The sequence below is a fragment of the Tyto alba genome, unplaced genomic scaffold (genome assembly GCF_018691265.1).
Source record: "Tyto alba isolate M040663 unplaced genomic scaffold, T.alba_DEE_v4.0 Super-Scaffold_5, whole genome shotgun sequence".
Taxonomy (NCBI): domain Eukaryota; kingdom Metazoa; phylum Chordata; class Aves; order Strigiformes; family Tytonidae; genus Tyto; species Tyto alba.
This window is the reverse complement of record NW_024881326.1, coordinates 12,010,370-12,032,613: the sequence shown is the minus strand read 5'-3', so window position 1 is coordinate 12,032,613 and position 22,244 is coordinate 12,010,370. Positions and strand designations below refer to the sequence as shown.

Sequence of the window (22,244 nt, the reverse complement as noted above, 5' to 3'; positions counted from 1 at the left end):
CATGTGCAAGCACTCTCTAAAGGCAGCAAGCAGAGAGCACATGTACTAACAGCCTGACACTTGACTACTTCAGCAACTGGTTGGGCAGCATCAGGCTTCTCTCAGTTCTCCCATTAGCAGTGTGAGACAACTTGCTTATGGATGCTTCTGTGTCCCTGCTCTGGGTGAGCTTTGTCCTCCCAGCACAATGAGAATATACGTTTCATTATGTTTCCAAGGTCCTCCTTTCTTCAAATCAGACCCCAGAGAGCTTTCTGGGCATGATGCTGGAGTAACTAGGGGAGCTCGCAAGGACAAAAGGAGCAGAGCTCTGATGATCTGTGTTTTCAAGGTGACACACTGAACTTCCCATCTGTTTTACTTCTGTGGCAACACCAGCAGCACTGTCCTTGTCTTAATGTCTTTCACCTCTGCCCAGGGAATCTCAGTTGAGACAGCATTCTTTTTATAATACAAACTCACTGTTAAAAACCATCACCATGTCCTGTGCTTGTGCCAGGATCCTTCAAACAAGACATTCTGTACATGGTGCTCTGTTGATTGAAAACTCCCCAATCATGGCTTTCTCACCCTTGGAGTCTCTGCAGACGAGAACTGGACAGGGCTTTCAAAACCAAATGCTGCCTTCTGAGATCTCTACCTGCCCATTCCCACACACCTCTGTTCACGCCTGCTCCAGTGCACATGCAAGCAGGGACATCTAAAAGGCAGGCTTTTACACCCATGACAGCCAACCACCCCAGACTGTTTCTTTCCCCCCAAACCCTTTCTTCTGAGCTGTTCTCTTGTACCACTGCTTCCTGCCCTTCAGTGATGTTATCTCCTCACATGCAACCCCAAAATGGCTGCTGACTCCCATGGTGCCAGTTCATGGCAAGGTAGCCTGGCACGGGGTGTCTGTCACTGTGAGCCCCAGGGGAATGTGACCTAGACATGTGTGTTTTAGCATCTCATTAACAGCCATTACCCAAAGGATCAAGGAAAGTCCTTGAGTTGAGACATGACATCAGCCAGACTCTGGTTTATAGCACAGCCTGTCTGCAATGTCCCTGACGAGGTTATTACTGAAAAGGCAGAGGCGTGGACACAGGTTGCTATATGCAAACGTGGCAGAATTAATTAAAGGAAAAGATACTGAACACTTAAATGAAGCATTATGCAAAGCAACCCAGGGAAGGAGCTACCTCCTTTTAGTTTGTTTTTTTCATCACTCTCAGGACAGGACATGGCCTGGGTGGAAAATCATGTGTAAGCACCTTCTGATGCAGATAAGGATGCAGCCCAGTTACCATGATCTCTAGAAAGTGCCTGGGCTGCTTGCAGAGCAAAGCCACACTTGTCCAAAGTCTTGTTTGTGTGTCAAAACCTACTGCTAAATGCTTAAATGCTCCCAGTGGTGTTGGGCTTGAAGTAAATTTGTGCTGGAAGAAGGAAGCAGGTGGGGGAAGAGGTGAGGACAAAAGCACATTGAAAGAAAATACTTAGCACTTTGGGCAGGTGCTCTTGCTTATTTCTCCTTTAAGCTCATGGGGTATTTGATGAGATGAAATTTCCTTTGAAAGGGCTAGAAGACAAACTGCACTGCATACAGTTATCTCCCGAGATTGCTCCTCCAGGACAGCTTGGCAAGATTCAGATGAGAAGCTGGAATTTCTTTAATTGCACTTCCCATTCCCATGCTGCCCACTGCATTAAAATGAAACGCTGGGATGGGCGGTCTAATACTGCCCAGGACTGGGAGAGCAGCTGCTGCAGCTCCCCTGTACCAGGCAAAGGAAGGTAGGAGGTCCCACGAATCCGTATCTGGGATGGTTGGCTTGTCCCCATGGAGACATCTGCAAGTCTATTGTTGCCTGGGAACATGATCTGTTCCTCCAGCTCTGACATGCTCCTTGCCCCATCTCTCTGTCCTTACAAAACTCACTGCCCTGGGCTGCTGAATTCCCATGAGGCTGCCTGCAGGCTCCTGCTCAGTTCAGGAGCTGGACACTGCATCCTCATCACCTCCTCCCTCGGATGGAGAGATAGGAATGAGAGCAGTATCCTATCGTGGCAGCAGGGAAGTGGCCCTCAGGTGAAGTGAAGGAAGGCAGGAAAGTGTCAGCTGTCAGAGGCATGTGGCTGTGTGATTTGAAGTATTAGAGCAAGCGTCCTTCTGGGCTTAGGGCTCACCTAAGCCTGTTTCCCTGCCTCAAGTCTGGTACCTCATACAGAAGGGACTGCCACTGGTATCACCACTGGCTTTGCCAGACCCCAGTACAGCCTACTGCTACTGCTGGCTCACCAGATGGACTAGAAGGCGGAAAAGTCACCACCTGCCTCTGAGATTTAGGGTCTGATTCTCATTTACATCCAGTCCCTATCTGGGGGAACTGATGGTTTTGGGGAGGTAGTCCACAGTAGTCTGTAGACTGTTATAAGTGTTTTAGCACTTTTCCCTGTCTGCTCAGGGACTGAACAGTCTACATCTGCTGCCCAGTTCCCTTTGCTGTTTTTTCATCTTTCAAGGCTTTCTTGAGTTTTTCCTCTTTTCCCTTCACTCCTTGCTCAAGTCTCCTTTCCTTCTCTTCCTCTCCATCCCCCTCTGCACTCTCTCTTTAGTCTGTAGCTCACCACTGCTTCTCTGCCTCGGCAAGAAAGGCATTACCACCTTGCCCATACCCCTCCTCAAATAGAAATAGCTTCAATTGTAATGGCCCTATTCAGACATCACATCCTTTCATGGGACTTCATGGGACTTTGCTTTATTTAGTAAGGCTCTGCAGTCTCCAGGGCAGGAACTACCTCTCTCTACAGACTGAAAGGTGTCTAGTGATTTCAGCTGGATGCCGATTGTCATGCAAAGATAACAAAGTCCCTCCCACTGCAGTCTCAGTAATAAAGACATTGCTACAGAAGTTGTGCTTTGAGGTCAAGACAGGACGGAAAAGGTGGCAGAGACAGGGAGCTGTGGGAGCTCTGCTTTCAGTGTGGATCAGAGCCAGAAGCTTCATCCAGTGCAGGAATTGCAAGGCATGGCACACAGCAGCATGCAGACCCAGAGGGGAATGTCAGGCATTGTCCCTCTGTCCCAACAGGCTCATACAGTGGGCAGTCACAGGAGCTTAGGGACAGAGCATAAGGAGCAGGAAAATCACTACAGCCTTCTCCTAAATATGCCCTCTGTGAGAACCACTTGCTTCCACCAAGCACTGAGCTCTGTCAAACCACCTTCTCAGGCAGCATGTTGCCAGGGTGGAAAAGCCAGCAGAGACCAGAACTGGCGCTGAGGAAGCGATGCTCACCAGCAGGCATGGGAGCTGCGCTGTGCCTGGGGGATGAATCACAGGCTGCGGTGGGCTAAGGGGCTGCCCCACACCTGGAGTCACAACACAGCACAAAGCATCGCAAGGAAACTGGCCCTGGGTAGGCAGTATGGTTCAGCTCTCCAAGACTCAGAGAGGCAGGGTGGCACCGAAGAGGGAGGCCCACCTCCCAGACCCTGATGCTACTCTGTCCTCCTCCCACCAAAGTGGGTCTGAGAAGGCACAGTGCACCCACGTTCCTGCGATACCATCCATTGTATGGAAATGCCTGTGCTGGCCAGGAGGAAAACTGTCTGCCTGTATAACTCCCTTTCTAATCCTCATCTTCAAGGTAAAAAGCACTTTAAAAAAATCTGAGAAAGTTTTGCTTTCACAAAAGGGGAGGGGCTTGTGCCCTCTGCAGAAATCCTTTCCTGTGACACTGTTCTCTTCTGGCCCCTGATGAAGGAGGTGGGGTCACTGTACTCTGCTCCACTGACTCTTTCAAGGAAACCTGTTTCATGTTGTCTCTCATACCCCACCCCTTGCTGTGCTTGCCAGCTTTCCCTTCCTGCCCTGCCAGTTCCTTGATGTAGCTCTTTCTCCCTGCTTTGTTTTGTTTTTCCTTTCTCAGTTCTTCTTTTCAAGCCACCACAAAATCACAGCTCAGCCCTAATGAGATTTCAAGGGAGCACCAGGCTGAGGAAAGCAGCTGGGAGAAATGAATCAGGTTACAGAGAAAGAACAATTTCTTTGTCTCCCTTGATGCGTATTCAAAGAGCAAAGCAAGCTGGACTGCAGGTACACCAGGCCAAATGATTCTCCTTTCCAGGCATACATCCATACTTAAGGCCAAGTCTGGTCATTTGGAAGCTAGGACATCAGCCACTGGGCAAGCAGGACCTGCAGAGCTCAGCTGCTCTGGGCTGCTCATTTCTCATGGCATCTGGCAGCTGCAAAAGACTCGCCTCAGAAGCAGGGGGCCAGTATTCCCAGTCCTTTCTTCCAGATCCCAACTGTTTTGTAGAGACCCAACCTACTGCAGATGCCTCCTGTAAAACTTAACCACTCTACCTTCTCCATCTCCCCAAGGTGGCTCTAAGACATCTTTGGGGAGTAGTGAAAAAGATGAAGGCTCAGGTTTTCTACATAGAGGTATAAGGAATGCACTGGCAGAGCTTGTATATCCCAGAATCATACATACAAAGAAACCAAACAACTTTGGCTCTTGAGTTTAGTCCAAAGTTCCCAGGAACTGAACAGCCCATTCTCGGCTGCTTCTTACCAAATCCCAGCACTTGGACCTGCCTTTGGCTTTTTGTGATAGCAGCAACACTGAAGTATTTTCATTTCCTCTCTTGCTGATCAAGAGAGAGATGACCAGTGTCTAAGAACCCCCCAGCCTCACTGTTGCAGAACTGGACTGAAGCTTGCAGCCAGCTCTGCAGGGAGCTGCATGCAGAACTCACATCCAAACAGCTGTGAGCAGTGTAAAGGGAGCTTGGCTTCACGCAACAGCCCACTCCTCCCTTGCAGTGCAAACTGGGTGCCTGACATCCCCATTCCCAGTGCACTTTCCATCCCCTACCTTCTCTGCAGACACTCTTCCTCCCCAAGCCTCCTGGTGAGATTTACTCTTCAAATCCCTCTGGCACACTGCTCCAAGCCATGTCACCACTGTGACTCTGTTGTGGTAGGGGGAACCAGGGTCCATTGTGCCTTCTCACAAGGTGCAGATTAATGTGACAAACTAAGGCTGCAAGATCTGGACAGGTCTGTCAGTCCACCACTACCAGATCAGGAAAGGAGGTGGTTGCCTTTAATATTATGGTTCTCTTTGCCTTACAGCTTTTCATTTCAAGGAGCAAATGAAGAGAAGATCAGCCAATTATCATCTTCTCTTCACCCTCCTACCTCCCTGTGGCTGTAGGAACAACCAACCTAACTCCCACATTTTTTTCTCACTTCTCTACCCACTGCTTCACTTCCTCTCCTTGTCCTCACTACCCTACTAAGGTGGCTTTGAGTGTCTGTGAAGGAGAACAACAGACCAAGGGACACAGGTCTGGTGTGGGAGGTGTAACAGGTACGCTGGCAAAGCTGGAAGAGAAGCAGATTGGGGGGAACTGTCAGAAACTTGGCTTACAACATTCACAAGGTCCCTGCTCTGACCTTCGCTGTTCCCCAGCCACATGGAGACAAGGTGTTCCCCCACCCACACGCCTAAGTGTTTTGGTTCACACATCCTATATGCATCTGCCTGCGGGCAAGCCATTATCACTGCCTGCAGTTCTGTTGAGCAAAGCTGATCAGATGGTTACAGCCATTCCCAGGTAACTGCAGGCCAGAGAACAACCACAGAAATCCTCACAGCAAAGCTCTCTGGACATGAAGATGGACAAGCAAGGCTTATACCAGGGTCTCCAGATTCCATCAGCTCCATACTACCAGCACACACCAAGCCCAGCCCCAAGACCCCTGACCAGACTTACTCCCCCTCTGCACAGTGCCCCGTGCAGCCAGCACGATTTCTCTGGGGCTTTGAGGAGCTGTTGCACCGGGAATCGGTGGGGCCAGTCTCAGCAGTGCTGGTGTGAAATGGCTGCGACATCAGCAAACCTGCAGCGGGGAAGGATGAGCGGCTGCTGCCCGGCGGGAGGCATCGCGGCGGATGACTGTGAAGATCTACCAGCCCACCCGCTTGCTGACCCTAACAGCTATCTCCTACCAGCACAAAAGACACCAAGCACAGAGGAAGGGCCCGGAGGAGATGTGAGGGGTTGCAGGGAAGAGAACCCAAGCGCTGCCTCAGCCCAGTGAGCCCCAGTGCCATAGGGAGGCTCAGGCTGACAGTATCGCTGCTCCACTGCTGCTCGCTTGCAATTTGTATCATAGGCAATTAAATCCTTCCTGTGCACAGAGATGGAATGCAATAGTCTGAATATTCAGCCTTTAACATCAAGGCATGAAGAGGTCCTTGAAGCATGTTGCCTCTGGTCACCCACAACCACTGAATTCTGAGAAATGGTCTCCATTTCATAACACATTTATAGCCGGCAGATTTCACATTAGCCTTTTAGGGGAGATGGTAGGACTGCTTCATCTGGGGATTCAGGAGATAAATAGAACCAATTTCTACTGAAAAAAAATGTGGTATTGTTGAAAATAAATTAAAATTGTCAAAACCTAAAATGAATTACCTCAACCTCATAATTGTGTTCAGAAACTTTTTTCTTCAGTAAGCTAACAAAATATTTTGCTTTACTCTTATCTATTTGATTAATTTAATTTTGACATTTATTTTCAAATACTCATTTTCATGTGTTCCATACAGAACAGAATTTATCAGCATATGAGAAGCAAATCAAAAAAAATCTGATGATACTGAACATAAATGTTTCAATTGCCCCTAAATCCATTTTCCTTCAGAAACACTTAAGAATTTTGGCTGTTTGTCCCAAGTGAGAGGGGAGAGTGAGACCCCCTCCCCTATGCTGCTGGCTGTTCACCCTAGAGTGGAAACCCTGGTCTCTGAGCAGCTCTTTGAGGCTCCATGCACCTGAAATATCCAGACCTCTCCTGTGGAGAGATCTAAAGCTTTCAGTTCAGATAAATCAACTCTGCCTTAAAAATAATTCAGCCCATCAAGTGACAACTATTGGTACAGCTCAGAGCCTATATCTTTCAACGTTGACACAATAGTGCTTTCCCTTGGACTTGGAAGAATCAATTTAATGAGGTTCAGAGCACAGATCAGTACCTGAATCAAACACATGCTTCCTGGCCTGTCCACACACACACGTCTCCATACGGAGCAGCGGGGCCGTTGGGGAACTGCAGAGCAGCTCCATTAGCTAACGTGCTCGTGATGGAGATGGCTGCATCCACGCCTTCCTTTGCAAGATGCAGCTGCACGAAGCAGCTCTGAGCCTGAGCCCGCGTCTCCCAGGCACGTTCCTACCAGCGTGTGATGGGCAAGGCTGCATTCCCACTGCCCAGCGGCTGCGGCCATCTCCACGCCTGTGCATCACGGCAAGGCCTCTTTTTATGCCCTACCAGAAGGCAAAGCTCCTACCAAACTGAGAGCGAGCTGCTGGGTTTGCCGGGGCAGGGGACATCCCTCCAGCCTGGTCCAGACCCCAGTAAGGAGAGTCTCCTGGTCACTGGAAAGCTATCATCACCGTCTATTAGCAAGCAGGAACCCATTTGCTGGCAGACACCTCTGGAAAGGGAGACCAGGTGCATCTGCTGCGGTCACGAGCTATGTTAAAAAGGTTTTCTGTTGGTAAGAGTGAGGAATTATGAGCTAAAACACTCTCAAGCCAGGCATGGTGAGCACACTGGCTACTCAGGAAGCGTCTACAGTAAGCATCCTGCCTGGGCTGCCTGCAAGGGTTCAGGGCAAAAAACCCCCTCTGCATTCAGCCCCACTGAAGAAAGTGAGTTTTCTCCAAAGGCTGGCACAAAAGGAACATGGGATCAAGCCATTCCTGCCAGAAGAAGGCCAGAAATCAGATCTACGAAGGAATTTACAAGAGCCACTTACTTCCTTCTGAATGTTGATTTACCCCATGTTGCCCAAAGTCCAGAGGCTGCCCAGGCTGGGGGCTGTGTGGAAGAACCTGTGTGCCAGGGCTGATGCTGCAGTTTAAGAAACCTGACTGAGTACAGCCACATTCCCCATTTAGTGTCAGGTTGGGGAGCGCATATGTTAATTAATTTTAGGGCTTTGCTCTCCAGAAATGCCTCTGAGGAAAAGCCCTTTTCCTGCCCAAGAGGCTGCTGTCCAGATTTTCATATTTTATTTAGCTTCAGATTTTAAAGGTAAAACCCCAGATTTATGTTCATCTTCCCCGATAACAGACTCCTTGCATTTTCTGCACCAAAAAAAAAAGCCTATAAATAAAATACCAACATGGATGTTGCACAGAAATTATCTGGAGGGGATTAGTGTATATTCTGGATAATAAAAGGAGCTAGTTGAATTATTCATAGCGAATAAATCAGCCCTTTTCTGGTTTGGGAGCAGGACCTGAAACTTGCAGAAGCTCCTGGGATATGTTCAGGATGGGAATAACTCATTTATCTCATTAGACCTTCTCTTGCTGTTCATGATTTGTCCCACAAGTCACACACGATTGGTGCTATTCCTCAGTGGCTTTGTGATCTTTTTTGCTTAAGGCAATGACAAACACTGGCTACAGGACAGCCGCTGCCCTTCTCCATGTACCCAACCTCAACGCCATGTGAACATGAGCAATTCTGTGAGGAACAGTCCCTCTCCTAGCATTTGGGCACACAGGAACGAGCTCAGGTTACCATTCCCAAACATCAGGGAATCAAGAGATATGAGCCCTCTCCAAGCAAATGGGTATGTGTGAAGATGTTATAAATGCAATACCAGCTCCAGCAGTGCTAAGCCATCACTCAGGCATGGAAACTAACGGCGAGAGAAAGCACTGGGGCCCTTAGTGAGCAATACCCATTTCCCAACACTTAAAATTCCTACAATATACATCTTTATCAGGGACCAAAACCCGACCTAGCTCATTACATGAGCACGTCCTGTTCAACTTCGCTAGATTTATGCTGATGCCTGACCCTTGCAGCACACCAGTCAGGCCAAGAAGAGCGTGCAGTCCTTGGTAGAGCATTGCAGCGCGATTCAAACAGTGCAGTCTGCCCTGGAAGTGGGTGAATCTGGGCTAGTGCCTCCTAGACAGATGATTTGTGAAGCATTTTTAAGTCCTTTCAGTTGAGAAGTGCTGTGTAACTGCTGGAGTCTATTATTATCAAGGAAGAATGGGGGAGGCAACAAATTTCTTTTACCTATAGGCTTATCTTCTGCTCCAGAGCAATATATTCAAGCATTTTAAAAAGTGTGCCATTTTCATTTCCTTCCTACTTATTCCAAAGCAGCCAAAGCTAAGTATAATCAAGACTTAAGTGTTCCTCAGAGCCAGACAATTATTACCGGTCTCAGTTTCCCCATCTATTAAGAAGAAATGAAGATATTAACCCAAGCCTTGCAGCAGGACACCAGAGCTGCAACTGAAGGCTTCCCACTGCGGCTCCCACACTAACTGCCTTCCAACAAAGCACAGCCGCCGTTCCTCAGGATGTGGCTCTGCTTCCTTGAGGAGAGACCGCAAAGTGCCTAAGGCTCTCCGCAAGGGTGGCTTAGCCCTGCGTGGCTTTTGTAGAGCCTAGCTCCTCTCTTGGGGGCCGCTGTCCCTGCTGCTGGGCTAGATCAGCCGCGCACAAGCGGCTGCTGGCTCACTGCACGCTCTGATAACGTGACATCGATGGGGACTGTACTCGGAGAGCCGCGATTCAGCAGCTCAGCCACCCGCAGCTCTGAGCGGGGAGGAGGCAATCACTAAGCTGGCTGCACCCACCAACAAAGACAAAGTGCCCCAGGTCCCCAATCTGGCTTTGTCACAGCAGCCCCCTTCCTCACCACTACTCCTTGTCAGCTTTAACTTTGAAAGCCAAACCTCCCTCCCTGGTTCCTCGAGATTTACATGAAAGCAGTCGGTGGGGAGTTCTCTTCATTCATGCTGGGCTTATACTTCTAAATTATAAAGTGTGTCAAATGAGGATTTAATTTATATTTAACAAGACAATGTTTGTAAATTAATTATTCATCAGCTGATAACGAATAAACATTTCCCCCTTCCTTTCCTCCCCCTTTTTCACAGTGTTTTCACGAATGCACCATACATGCAAATCTATTAAATGTATTCTGCAGTACTCCAGACGTGGGAAAATATGTTCTTCATCCTCAATTTTGTTAGCGTGTTGCATGGTAACTAATGCAGCCACGCACAGCATTATGAATTTAATACTGTACAGCATCTCCTTCCTAAGGAGGGAAGGGGGGAATATTCAACATGTGTATTTGGATATAACCTCTTCAGGTTCCAGTACCCCACTCACAGGCAAAGATAAGAAAATGATTTGCTGTAATAATGAAGGCAGGAGCTTAGCCCTACCCCCTAGAAATCATAGGCACTTCAAAAGCAGCAGAATCTGGCCCCTGGTGAATGACAGAGGCCAATTTTGCTCTTTCCATCTTTATTATAATTAAGTAATGAGATTGAGGTGGTGCACAATCCCAGCAGAAGAGTTGTCATCACGTTTTGCTACAGAATTTACCACACAAGGGCATCTCCGCACGTATACCAAAGAGAGGAGTCTCCAGCATCTAAACTAGCCCTGGCTGCACCACCTCTGATTCCAGACACCTGAGGCAGGTAACCAAGGCAGGTCCCAGGATGAGTGGCATGTCTCCATTCACTTTATCCAGGAGGCTACCATAGTGTTTGAACTATGTTCTCAGCATTCAACAACTTGAGCCTCACACTTGGTTTTGTGCAAGGAAGGAAGAAAAGGACGCTCAGCTCTGACCTCTGGGAGGAATCTAAGAAGCTCTGGGCAGGACTTGCTTCATTCCCAAGCTTGGAGCCATGCTGGCTCTCATGGATACTGCATAGACATCCTCAGGACTGAAAGACAGCGTCAGCCCCAATAGTTGGCAACCATTTTACTTCTATAGCATCATTTCCTGAGAGTTAAGCATCCCTAAAAGAAGGTGATCCAGAACTTTAGGTGCCCTAAACACCAGTTAAAGCAATAGTCTGTAGAAATAGAGCCATTACAAGACAAAATCAGGAGCAAATCCCTCCAGAAAACAACCAGTCAGCAAAAAATTTGAACCAAAAGTCTCCTCCATCAGCCCCTGCTGCTGCAGCCCTCCCTGACACCTCTTCCCGCAAACACGCTCGGAGAACCAAGGTGGGTCTTTACACCAGGCTCAGCTTAGTGATAAGCCAAGGACACCTAAACACTGTTTGTGTTAATGGGAATCTAATTGGGCATCCAGATCCGCCACACAGCTTGGAAAGCTGCAGCGCTGTGGGTGATAACTCATTTGGCTTGAGGTGCTGCTGGCCGGCACCCAGCGGCAGCAGGCAGCTCTGGAAGGGCTCGTGGCCAAGCGCATCCTTTCACTGATGGTGTAAACACAGCTTTCTACCACCCTGAGAAGTGCCAAGTGCCCCAATCCCACCCAAAGACAACAGGTTCATAACAGGTTCATGGGGATGGGGAAGAAATCCCAATCCATGCAGCAACTGGAGCAAACAGCTATGGGACCTGGTGGTCCCACTTCTCTGCACTCTTTTCCCTCTAAGCCCATCCTCTTTCAACCAAGCCCCATCACACTTCCTATCATTTAACCATCTCCTAGCTTTATTTCTGGTTACTGCCACATTTTGGCTGGCAGTGTGCAGAGGGTCCTTTCCCCAGGGAGGAAACAATGTAAAAAATTTGCTCAGCTACCTAAATGGGAAACAAGACTGCCATTCTGGTCTACAAAAAATACCAGGAAATCACTTTACATTTCTTCCCCCTCCAAACCTGACCGCCTTCTGCTGACTTCTGAATGTTAATGTTATTTATGACAAGTGATTGATGAGGGGTATGCAGAATTCACACCCAGATCAGGGAGTTTTCAAATCACCTATTCATTTTTAAGGACCGGAATCAGTTTTGTATCCTGACATGATTTATCATTTGGAGGTTGAGCAGCGGCTATGCAGGGCCAGCTTCCAAGCCCTGACAGAGCATCACCAGGCTGAAGGCAGCAGTGAGTAGTTAACCCTTTGAGGAGCGAGCAGAAGATCACAGGACACCAGTATTCAAACTATGTTGCTTAAGTTGGAGCCTCCTATTCCACCAGCATGTCAGGGCATCCTACAGTCTTCAGCCTCAGATGCACAGACCATGCTGGTCCAAGCTAACAGTCACAGTAATGCTGCTATCTTGCTTAAAAGCAGAAGTAGGATTTATTGTCTACGTAGCCTGGCTTGGTGAAAGAGAAATATTTACGTAAGATGCTGTCACTGCAGTGCACCTAAAAGAGATCAATGGGCCATTTCCCCTCCAGCGGGCCTTCCTGCCTACACTAGCCTCTGCATCTGCAGCAGAGGGAAATCTCACCATGGGCTGGGGAGAGATCTAGCTCCCAGTCAAATTCTGGTGTCTTTCCTCAGAAATGTGCATTTCCTCAGGTTGTGTATGGGAAAAGGGAAAGATCAGGCACATGGGACAGGCCCGAGAGCTGCGCAAAGGCAGAGCTTCTCGGGTTGGGAGAAGCTATATAGAAAGGGACAAAGTGGGAATGACATGTCCCCAGCAAAGACAATCTGTATCATACGTTTGACGCCAGCCTGCCAGTGGCTGGCACGACCAACAGATGGAAAAGCAAATAAACACAAAACAAGTGGGTGAAGCAGCCAAGTCTAGAGGTGACACTGTGGCAGCTCTGTCACAGCCCTTTTCTCTTGCTTCAGGAGACACTATAGCAGGATGCACCCTTTCTCATGAACAGGGGGACGTATTTAGAGTACAGATGGCAGAAGGCTGCCATCCAAGGCTACAAGACCTGGGTCTAGATGTCCTCAGTACCTTGAATATCAGCTCAGCATCTCAGGGAGAAAGGTTTTAAAGCACAAGGGCATCACAGATTCAAGCTCAGGAAGTTACCTAAGGGGACGGGGAAGGAGAGAGGTTCACAGAAAGTCTACTTGGGAAGTCGTATGGAGGTGTCTTCATATCACTGGTGACTGCTGAAAGCCAGCAGAGACCCCTGAACTTGTTACATCTGGGAATTTCAGAGAGACAGTGCAGCCAGTTGTGACTGATGCCACAAATTCCCTCAACTGTCTCTATGCCGAGTGGTTTCCTCCCCTGCCTGAGCAGCTCCTCGCCATGCCATGCCCACAAATGGAAATACCTTCCTCAGGTGGGAAGGCTGCAGATGGGTAGATCAGTCCCATGGCAGCAGCTTCTCCAGCCGAGCCCTGCAGATATAGGCAATCCCAAATGCCAGTCTTACCTTCACACTCCTGGCTCGCATTAAGTGTGCTGGGACCCCCTGGGGTATTGTGCAGTTGTGGAGCACCACTTCGTGAAGCATAAAAGCTTCTTCTGACTCTTAGAAAGAGCTAAACATGTGGCTTGAGCTGCTTTATGAACGGTCAGCAACACTCTCTCATATGATTCTCTGGTGTCTAGTAAGGGTTGAGTTCACACAACACTTTTTCCCCGCAGTGGGGATGGCTGTTGTCACTGCCTTGCATCCTGTTTTCACAAAAATACTGGAGATGCTGAATATGCCTGAAGCTTCTATACCTGCAGCCATATATGGTTGGTATTAGCCCAGGGGATCCAAAATACTGAAAGATTGGGATGGACGTATGTACGTTCTCACATACCCATCACCATGGTATAAGCTGTGTTTCTTAGGAAACCAGACTAGCAGCAGTGCCTGGTATCTCTCTTTCAGAGAAGAAATGAATTCTGGATGCAAGACTGGATTTTATAAGCCACTCTACTGCTACCACCTGCATGACTATGCAGTGCTCCTGCGACAGGGAGGAGAGCAGAGCTTCCAACTGGGGTGGAAAGGGGTAAAGTAAATGGATGGGGGGAAAAAGAAAAAGAATGAGGATGCTCACTGTGGTTTCCTTGGCATACCCTTGGGCCATGCAAAGCAGATGGGACAGTCACCTATAACAGGACTCATGCTCTACCTGCAGGCACAGCAGTGGCCAGGGAGGTGATTACACCCAGCCCCTGCACCCTTCCCCCTGCGCCGCTGCGGCTTCATGCCCACCCCGCCATGGGATGGAGGAGCTTGTGGTACCTGCTGGCAGCCAGGGAGGACATCAGCATGGCGTGGGCTGCAGTTCTCTGCCTGGAAACCAGGCCCACAGAAACAATGAAAGGAAATATTTTTGCTTTGAGGCCAGCCCTGCCGGGCCTCCTGCTGGTGCCCCCCTGGTACATGTGGGTGCCCAGCCAGGTGCCCGTCTGGTGGCTTGTGAGCAGGCACTGCTCGGAGGCACATGCCCAGCGGTGGCCGGGAAGAAGGGCTGCTTCAACATGCTTTCTGGAGTGGAAGCGGTACTACAACACCATTCCTCCATCTCCAGAGGGGTTTCTTCAATGGAAATTTTCTGCTTGGGAAACTAAAAATAATGTGCCCATCCCAAGAACTTTCTTTTTTTCAGTTTAAGGGGGCTGGTTTTGTTTCTGCTCCGTTTTGCATTGAGAAAGACAAGAAAAGCCAAATGGTCCTGGCTGTACCTCTCCTTTTTCCTCTCTACCCCACTGCCCAGGGGTTCAAAACCTGACAGCAGTCAGGTTTGTTTCTTGCTAGAAAAGAGCAAAAAAATGACTTCACGGGGAAAATAAATAATCAACAGTTGCTCTCCAGTGCATTGCCTGGAGGCTTTTCAGACCAAAGAGTATCTCTGTTGAGTGTCTCCATGGCTCCTGGTACAGTGAGGTCCTGAGCCATGAGTGGAAACTGTCACAGTTGTGGCAGCATCAATCTAAGGTGCTACGTACTGAAGAAGAGCCGCTGGACCTGAGGCACCCTGCTTGCCCCTCCGCAGCACTGCAGGATAGGCCTGGGCACCCGTTTCACACCATCAGACCATTGCCATGGAAACCATCTCCAAGAACCTATTTCAGTCCTCCTGGGAAGCACGCTGCTCCCCCTCCCAGCCGCTACCACGCTGGCTCAACCAGGGCGGTGCAACTTGCCCTGAGCATCCTGGTGCCCACACGCTTCCCAGGCAGGAGAGGGTAAAGTCGCCAGGCAGAGGTGTCTGCCCACACATTGCCAGTGAGGACCAAAGAGCATCATCATCCTTCTCCCTGAGCTCGTGAGCAAGGGCACTTGCGGACCTTGCTCCTAATCAGGGATGGCTGTCAAGCCTTTCTAGCTCCCTCTATCAGCGGGTCAGAGCACCTCTTCCCAAGGGAAAGGAAACAAATCCACCTCTTCTCATGACTAGTCCACCTTCACACCATGTCTAGCCAGCATGACGCAACCTGCCAGCAGCACTGGGCCAGCTACCCCCCATGCTCGCAATTGCAGCAATACCACAACCCTGCAGCAATGACACCACTCACCATCTGGATGACAGACACTGGCCCGATGCTGTTCACATAGATATCCACATCGATAAACGTGGGTTTGACTGTAAAGAAAAGAAAAGAGGTACGGATGAGCTGGGGCTAGGATCATTTGCAAAGGCCTGAGGACCAGGGGAGCATCTGGGATCAGCCTGGCTCCATCGCACCAAAAATCCCAACTACAAAAGCATGGAAAACACAAGACACAGCCAGGCCAGGTCACCACAGGGAGCTTCAGGGGACACTTACTGCCAATGTCAGGTCTCAGCTTGTTGTCATAGTTCTTCAGCAGCGAGTTGAGGATCTGCGTGGCATCAGTCTCCTGTGCCTTGGGGGTGAGAACCCAGGTTTTATTGATGCTGAGGTAATCATAATCGTATTCCTCTGTGCTCTCACACCTGGAGCAGAGAGACAAAAGGAGAAAGTACTGTGGCAGCTCTCTGGTGCTCTGGGGGAGTAGGGGTACAGCTGGGTTTCAGATATACTAAAGGAGGAAGATGCAGAGCTGCTAAAAGGCAGAACGTAAGATGCTCAGGGATCTCCTCTCAGCCATGCTGCTAAGAAGACACAACTCACCTGGTGCCTTTGCTCACTTCAGGGTCCCCAGACACGCAGGGGCCTTGCCACCAGTGGTCAGGACTAGCAGGCATGGGGGTGCTCCCCATCCTCCAAAACTCCCTTTGGAGACACAGTGCTCATCCCCGAAGCATGGGAGCCAGTCCCTGCCCTCCCCTGCCACGTTCCTGCCCAGCCCCTTCCTGGCCCTTCTCTGCTGCAGCTCCTGCTCCTGGAGCTGCCCATTAACCCCAAATACCTCAACCGCTCTGCCGGCTGCTGGCACCTGAAGCAGGCTGCCTCTAAGGAAGAAAACTGTGACCAAATAGCATTTTTGGGAAGCAAAGCATTTACAATAAAAGCATTTCAGAGAAAAGAGGTCCTAAAACTACCAAGCAGACAGCATGCACATCTGGTTTGCCAGGAACCCAGCCATCTGCCCTGCACAGATCCTCCAAAATGAAAGCCTTATGCAAACTCCTCTGTCCTCAGGCCAAGACCTGCCACAAGCCATTCCCTGTACTCACCAACCCTTCCTCCCCAGCCTTTAGCATGAGCTCACATTTAAAGATGCTCAATCTTCCTCATCCTCCCATTCCAAGCCAGGCAAGGAAAGCTTGCATCCTCCTTCAGACACAATCCACAGCTTCTCCCACTGATTTTCAAATCTGCCCTCTCTAAACCTTTTGCACCCCTCCCTTTTCCTGAAGGAGTTTTCCTAAACTCGCTAATTAAATTAGGTGCACATGGTCACCCGGGAAATTCTAACCACCTGCTGCTGCTCTGGGCAGCTCATTCACAGGACTGTCCCCAGAATGACACAGGCATATGCAGGAGAGGATGCAGAGCAATCCCACACCCGGCACACCCCCCTCGACGCCTGCCATGTCAGTGTGTCACCTGCTCCAGCGCCAGAAGGGGTCTCGCAGTGGGAGCTGCCACTGTGTTGACACTTCCCAGCTGGAGCCTCGCAGCTCGGAGGTGCAGTCAGGCACCACCGATACACATCTCCCTTCAGCGCCTGGGGAGGCAGAGCCTGGCAAAGGTACTTGAAGCGGGGGAAAAAAAAGCATTAAATTGACATGTTGCAGTCAATTTATCAGACACTTCTCTTTGAAAACCCCAGATAAAACTTGCTTTCGCAATCACTTTAAAACTCTTTGTATCTCACCAGCTTTCAGGCACTGGGATGTGTCCCCTGACAAGGGCTGGGTTGTGTGCAGCTGAATTGGGTATTGGTACATCAGCTTGCTGTTTCCCGTCTGATTGCAGTGCACTTTCTAACGATGCTTACGGAGTCTTAAGCAACACTGTCGGGATGCACTCCCCTATCCGAGCAGCAGCAGTGAGGGCTCACCTGGTTGGCAAGCTGTGGCGTGCCTTCGAAATGCAGCCGAGCAGACAGCTCCGTGGCATCCAGCAGCCGCAGGAGGCACAGGGGACCACCACTGTGCCCACCTGAAAGCTGGCCAGAGCTGAAATCTGGGGCTGGCCCCGCTCCCTCAGGGCACAAAGAGGGACACGTGTGTCTGCCCACAGCCCAGCTTAGGCCAGGGGAAGGCAATCCTAACTGCTTTCACTTGTGGCCAGTGTTTTGGGTGATGCACGCTGCCTCTAGCACAGTGGGAACAGTTACACCAAAACCTTATCTCAGTGTTCCCTTGACCCTACTTGAAGTCAACCCAGAACAGCTCACCTGATGGCACTGAACTCTATGTGTCCCACTGCTCTGCCAAAATCCAGTTTCTGCAAGCCGTAAGGCCACAGTAGAGTACAAAACATCCTCCCGGAGCTGAACAAAACCAGGCTGACCTCAGCCTTCTGGTTTCCTACTCTTTAGTGTTGCTGATTAACTCTGTAAGGCTTGGGGTAGCATTTCCAGGGAATCACATCCCTATTACAGATGCAGTGACACTACCAAAAATATGCTTTTTGCTAATGCAGCTAATCCTGGACTACTAAACCATACTAAGCCATTTTAGCATAAGCAAGCCGGCTTTTTCTGGAGAAAATACACTTTTTCTGGGTGTCTTTGCACACACAGACACACACCAGCTCTTGCTGGTCAGGAGCGTGACTCTCATACCACCCTGTGCAAGCCCCTGCCTCCTCCCCAGTCTCTCTTCCCAGTGGCCCCACTTCAAATCAAGAAGGGAAGAGACCAACAGCTATTGCAGAAGAGAGGAATTAAGGTGACATGTGCATGTTCCCTCACAGCTGCTAAAGGAAATGTCACACTGCAAACTTGCAGCGATCCCCAACGCACTGTGAACACTTGCCGGCCCAGTGGCTCCTCGTGCAAAGCAACTGGCTCGGTGACAGGGGACAGCCAGTTCTTGTATGTCTCCGTGCAGCCAGGAGGAAAGACAGAGCCACGTTTCCTCACCTCTGCTTGTCAAAATGTCAGAACATCTGCCTCGCAGCACTCTGGCACTCAGCCACAGGGCTGGGACACAGCCGCAAGCACGGGCAGGGGGTGGCAGGGGGGATGGCAGCAGGGCGGAGCTGGGGACATTGCAAGGAAACCCCTGGTCTGACAGACGTGGTCAGGGCCGTGCTGGTGGCCAGAGCAGGAGGCCTGTACGGCAGGGATGTGTCCTTTCGGATGCATTCACATACATGGATGGGGTTGGACAACGCTCCTTGGGCAACCCTTGGCATTACAGATGAAAGGTTCTCTGCCTTCCCTCCTTAATTCTGTTTTACTCAAGCAGACACCTGTTTTGCTGAGGTTTCCAAGCACACTGGTGGTCAAAGTAAAAGCCACCTGAAGAGCTGGTGGCTGGCTCCCTCCCACAGTGACCAAGCTGTCTGACAAGGTTTCCCTTGGCAGGAGGAGGGGAAAAGCAACATGTGCCACAAGCCCTTAGAGACACTTCTGCTCCTTGCTTGACCAGGATGCATACCCACGACTATCTGAGACCAGGAAAATTTTGTACTGAGACCTGCACTCACTGGGGAGGGGATACACACCCTCTCAGCCATGCCTGGCCCTGAGGCAGGAACGTCCCACAGTGGATGTAGATACCGGGGCTGTGATTGTCCATCCCCTCTGCATATGCAGCTCAAAGCCTCCTCTGCTCCCAAGGAACAGACAGCAACAGAATGCAAGAACAACATTTCTAGCCACCCATCCCACAGGTACATTCAGGCAAATTACTCTAAATTAGAAGCAGGATTTAAGGACGGGAGCTCACTAAACTGTACCCTACCCGTTTCACGTGTCTTTGCACCTCTCCTTCCACAGCACGCTCCATGAAGCCCCAACGGTCAAGTCTGCACAGTTTCACCCATCTGCCAAGCCCAGCTTTCTGGTGGTGCAATGCTGTGCAGGGATCCTGCCTTCAGGGCTCAGAGTTGGGTGCCCTGGTCCCAGCTGAGGCAGTGCCCTGGGAAACGCTGGTGAATTAAGCTCCACAGTGAGGGGGACCGTTTGGGGAGTGCTGAGTCACCCAGCACAAAGCATCCAGCCCACTCCAGCACCAGGGGCCGGGTCTTGCAGCTTGTGCTGGGAGAAGAGGTGGCACACATGCGGCACCTGAACGGAGCCTCTCACCCCAGCACCCACCATCAACTGTAGGGCAGGCAAGATTCACCCCCCTGACAATCTGCAGTCAGGAAAAACGCAGCGAATGCAGAGTAAGACACTGATACAACTTGCTCCTTTCCTCCTTCTTCTCCCACAGGCTTCGTCTCCTGCTCCATCACACCCCCCCCCAAACACGCACAAACACTGCTCCTGGCAAAGCAGGGCTCAGGGAAGAGATAGACACAAGGCGCTGGGCAGTAGGGAAGCAGGGCCAGCTATGGGGTAAATCTTCCTCCTCAAGGGCGTGTGAATACACGATTTAACTGCTCCTCCATGTGATCTTGCAGCTTACGACTCACCCTCTCAAAATGCAGTGCTTGTGGCAGTGCTCTGCAGGGATGGTAGGACACAGGAACGGGGACCAGCACGGACTCCCCGCTCAGCCCTCAAGTGTCCCCCGGCAGCAGCACGCTGGCGAGAGGCTGGGTGTCAGGGCACGAGCCGCGGGGCAGCTCTCGCTGCCTCGACTCCAGGAAGGCCAAGCCCTGGAGAACCGCGGCAGGGACAGACTTTCTGCTCTCACCCGAGGTCAGGAAGCCTTAGCAGAGCAGACCGTTAGTAGCAGGATTCATGCTCCCTGTCTCTGGCTGCATTTGTAATGGGATTTGATCGGCTTTAAGGCAGCTTATTCTGCCAATTAGCTTCAGCCAGTAAAATCCCTCTTCCCCCAAGCCCTGGGGGCAACAATCTGCTGACAACATGTTCTTTCCCGATCTAGCGGGGCTAGGAATTGTTTTAAAAAAAAAAAAAAACAGGAAAAAGAAACTTGAAAATTGCTTGTGCGTGGGGCCTTTCATCGCTGTTTACAGAAAAGCGCTACGAATGCTGGCCCTGGGAAAGAACCGTAATCTGCCAGCCCCACGCCTCCGCTCGCCTCCTTGCCCAGCATGCCGGTGGCATCGGGCTGGCATCGGGCTCCCAGCCGGCAACCAGAGCTGGGACCCGGGGCCAACCTGTAGATCAAGGCAGGAGCCCATGCTGCCCTCCTCCCGCCAGGCTGCCAGCCCTGCAGGGGCTTTTGGGGTGCCAGGGGATGGTGTGCGGGGAAGCGGATGAGAGTTCCTTCCCACCCAACCTGACTCTGTGTGGAAATGCCCCGGTGATGGATGGAGCACTCAGGAGGTGCTGAGCTCCCTGTGGTCCTGCTCTGGGCATCCGCAGAAGGGGCTCAGCCCCCCGCAGGATTCAGCCGGCGAGGTGATGGCAGGGTGGAAAATGGGATGTCTTCTTGATTCCTGGCATGCAAGGGGGGGGACTGGGGGTGCAAAGGACGCGCAGGCACTAGGTGCTGCCGCGACCAGACCTGATCCTGCCTCGGGGTCGGCTGGAAGGAACCGCCGGGGGGGGCACAGAGGTGCCCAAACCCGCGCTGAAGCCGACGAGGGGCGTGCGGGGGTGGGGGGACCCGCGGGAAGAGACGCTGAGACTCCAGCCCCGTCCCCTCCCATTGCCCCGACGGGTAAACTGAGGCGGGGAGGGGGCGTCCCGGTCGGCGGGGGAGCTCACCTGGCTCGCAGGACCGGCCCGAGGGCCAGGCAGAGCAGCAGCACCGTCCCGGGCATCTCGGCGAGGCGAGGACCGGCCCCGGGGGGGGCGGCGGCGGCGGTGCGCCCGCCCCGGGGGGGCTCAGCGCGGGGCCGGGCCGGGGGCGGCGGCGGGGCCCCCCCGCTGCCCGCTGCGCCGCGCTCCAGCCCCGCCGCCGCCCGCCCGGCTCCGCGCTCCGCGCCCCGCTCCGCGCCCCGCTCCGCGCCGCCGGGGAGGAAGGGGAAAGTTGGGCATCTCTTCTCCGACTCCGCGGCGGGGAGGGGCTCGGCGCAGGGTCCTACCTCCCCGCGCAGGGGCTGGCTCCCCCCGCACCCCCCCGAGGGCTGAGCGCCAGCGGGGGGGGCGCACGGCGGAGTCAAACCGGCGCATCTGCCTTTGCCGCCCCGCTGCCGGGGAGCGAGCACCGTCAGCTGGTGTAAGGATCTCTCGCTCCCCCTCTGCGTAACGAGGCGCCTGATTTCTCTTAATAGTAGCTTTTTTTTTTTTTTTTGAAAAATGCACAACAGTTGGTGTTTTTTTTTTCAAAAATAAAAAAAAAGAAAAAGAAAAAGAGTGGATAATTGTTGCTAAAATATGCAAGACGTCAGTCCCCTCTGGGCTGAGCTGCAAGGGAGACACAGCCGGGAGAGGGTCTTTTCCCACCTGTTGGGGCTGCTGTCCCGCAGAAAAAGCCGGGAGGGTGCGTGGGTGGGAGCTGTGGAACAGTCAGGGGTCGCGGGTGGGCTGTGAGTTTTCAGCCTGTTGCTCTCTGCTCGCATGGTTTGCTAAGCAGCACTCGGGTAGTTCTTTTCACTGCTGGCATCTGGCTTGTAAACAGGAATAACATATTCCTTCATGGCGAGTTTTGGGTGAGAGTTGCTTGGAACCAGCTTTGTTACAGCTACATGAGGTACCAATAATTGTCCTTTGTCCTTTGGTTACAACCGTGAGCTGCAGGAACCTGTCCCCAGAGAGGCCGGGTCCTGCATCTCCCAGAGGGTCTGGTAACACTGATGACAAATAGGGATTTGGTGCCACCTCTCCGGACTGGAGTGGGACTGTGGACAATTGACTCTCTCACTCCTGGCCCTGTCACAGCCTTCCCCACACGAGCGTGGACAAATCACTTCTCTGCCTTCCATCCGCAGCATGCCGGTAACCACTGTCGCATTTGCTCAGCTCTGCAGGATAGGGAGATACCTGTTCCCTGGGCACGTTCAGCACCTGATAGCCAGGACCAGTCTCGATGGGGACTAGGAGTGCCGCAGGAGTACAAGCAGTAAATAACAGCAGCACACACC

At 51.5% G+C, this 22,244-nt stretch overlaps 1 protein-coding gene across 2 annotated transcripts in view; it reads right to left on the bottom strand.

The window, feature by feature from the left end:
- LOC104367619 (gamma-aminobutyric acid receptor subunit gamma-4) overlaps positions 1-21,341 on the bottom strand; it is a 38,994-nt gene extending 17,653 nt beyond the window's left edge. Inside the window, exons 1-3 of one of the 2 annotated variants that reach the window (XM_042807345.1) lie at positions 20,926-21,341; positions 15,525-15,673; positions 15,273-15,340 (exon numbers count right to left, since the gene is read on the bottom strand). In XM_042807345.1, coding sequence (XP_042663279.1) covers positions 15,273-15,340; positions 15,525-15,673; positions 20,926-20,981 — 273 coding nt within the window. In that variant the 5' untranslated portion in view covers positions 20,982-21,341. The remainder of the gene's footprint in view (positions 1-15,272; positions 15,341-15,524; positions 15,674-20,925) is intronic. The other variant, XM_042807344.1, reaches the window with a different exon arrangement.
- Between the last annotated feature and the right edge of the window lie 903 nt (positions 21,342-22,244).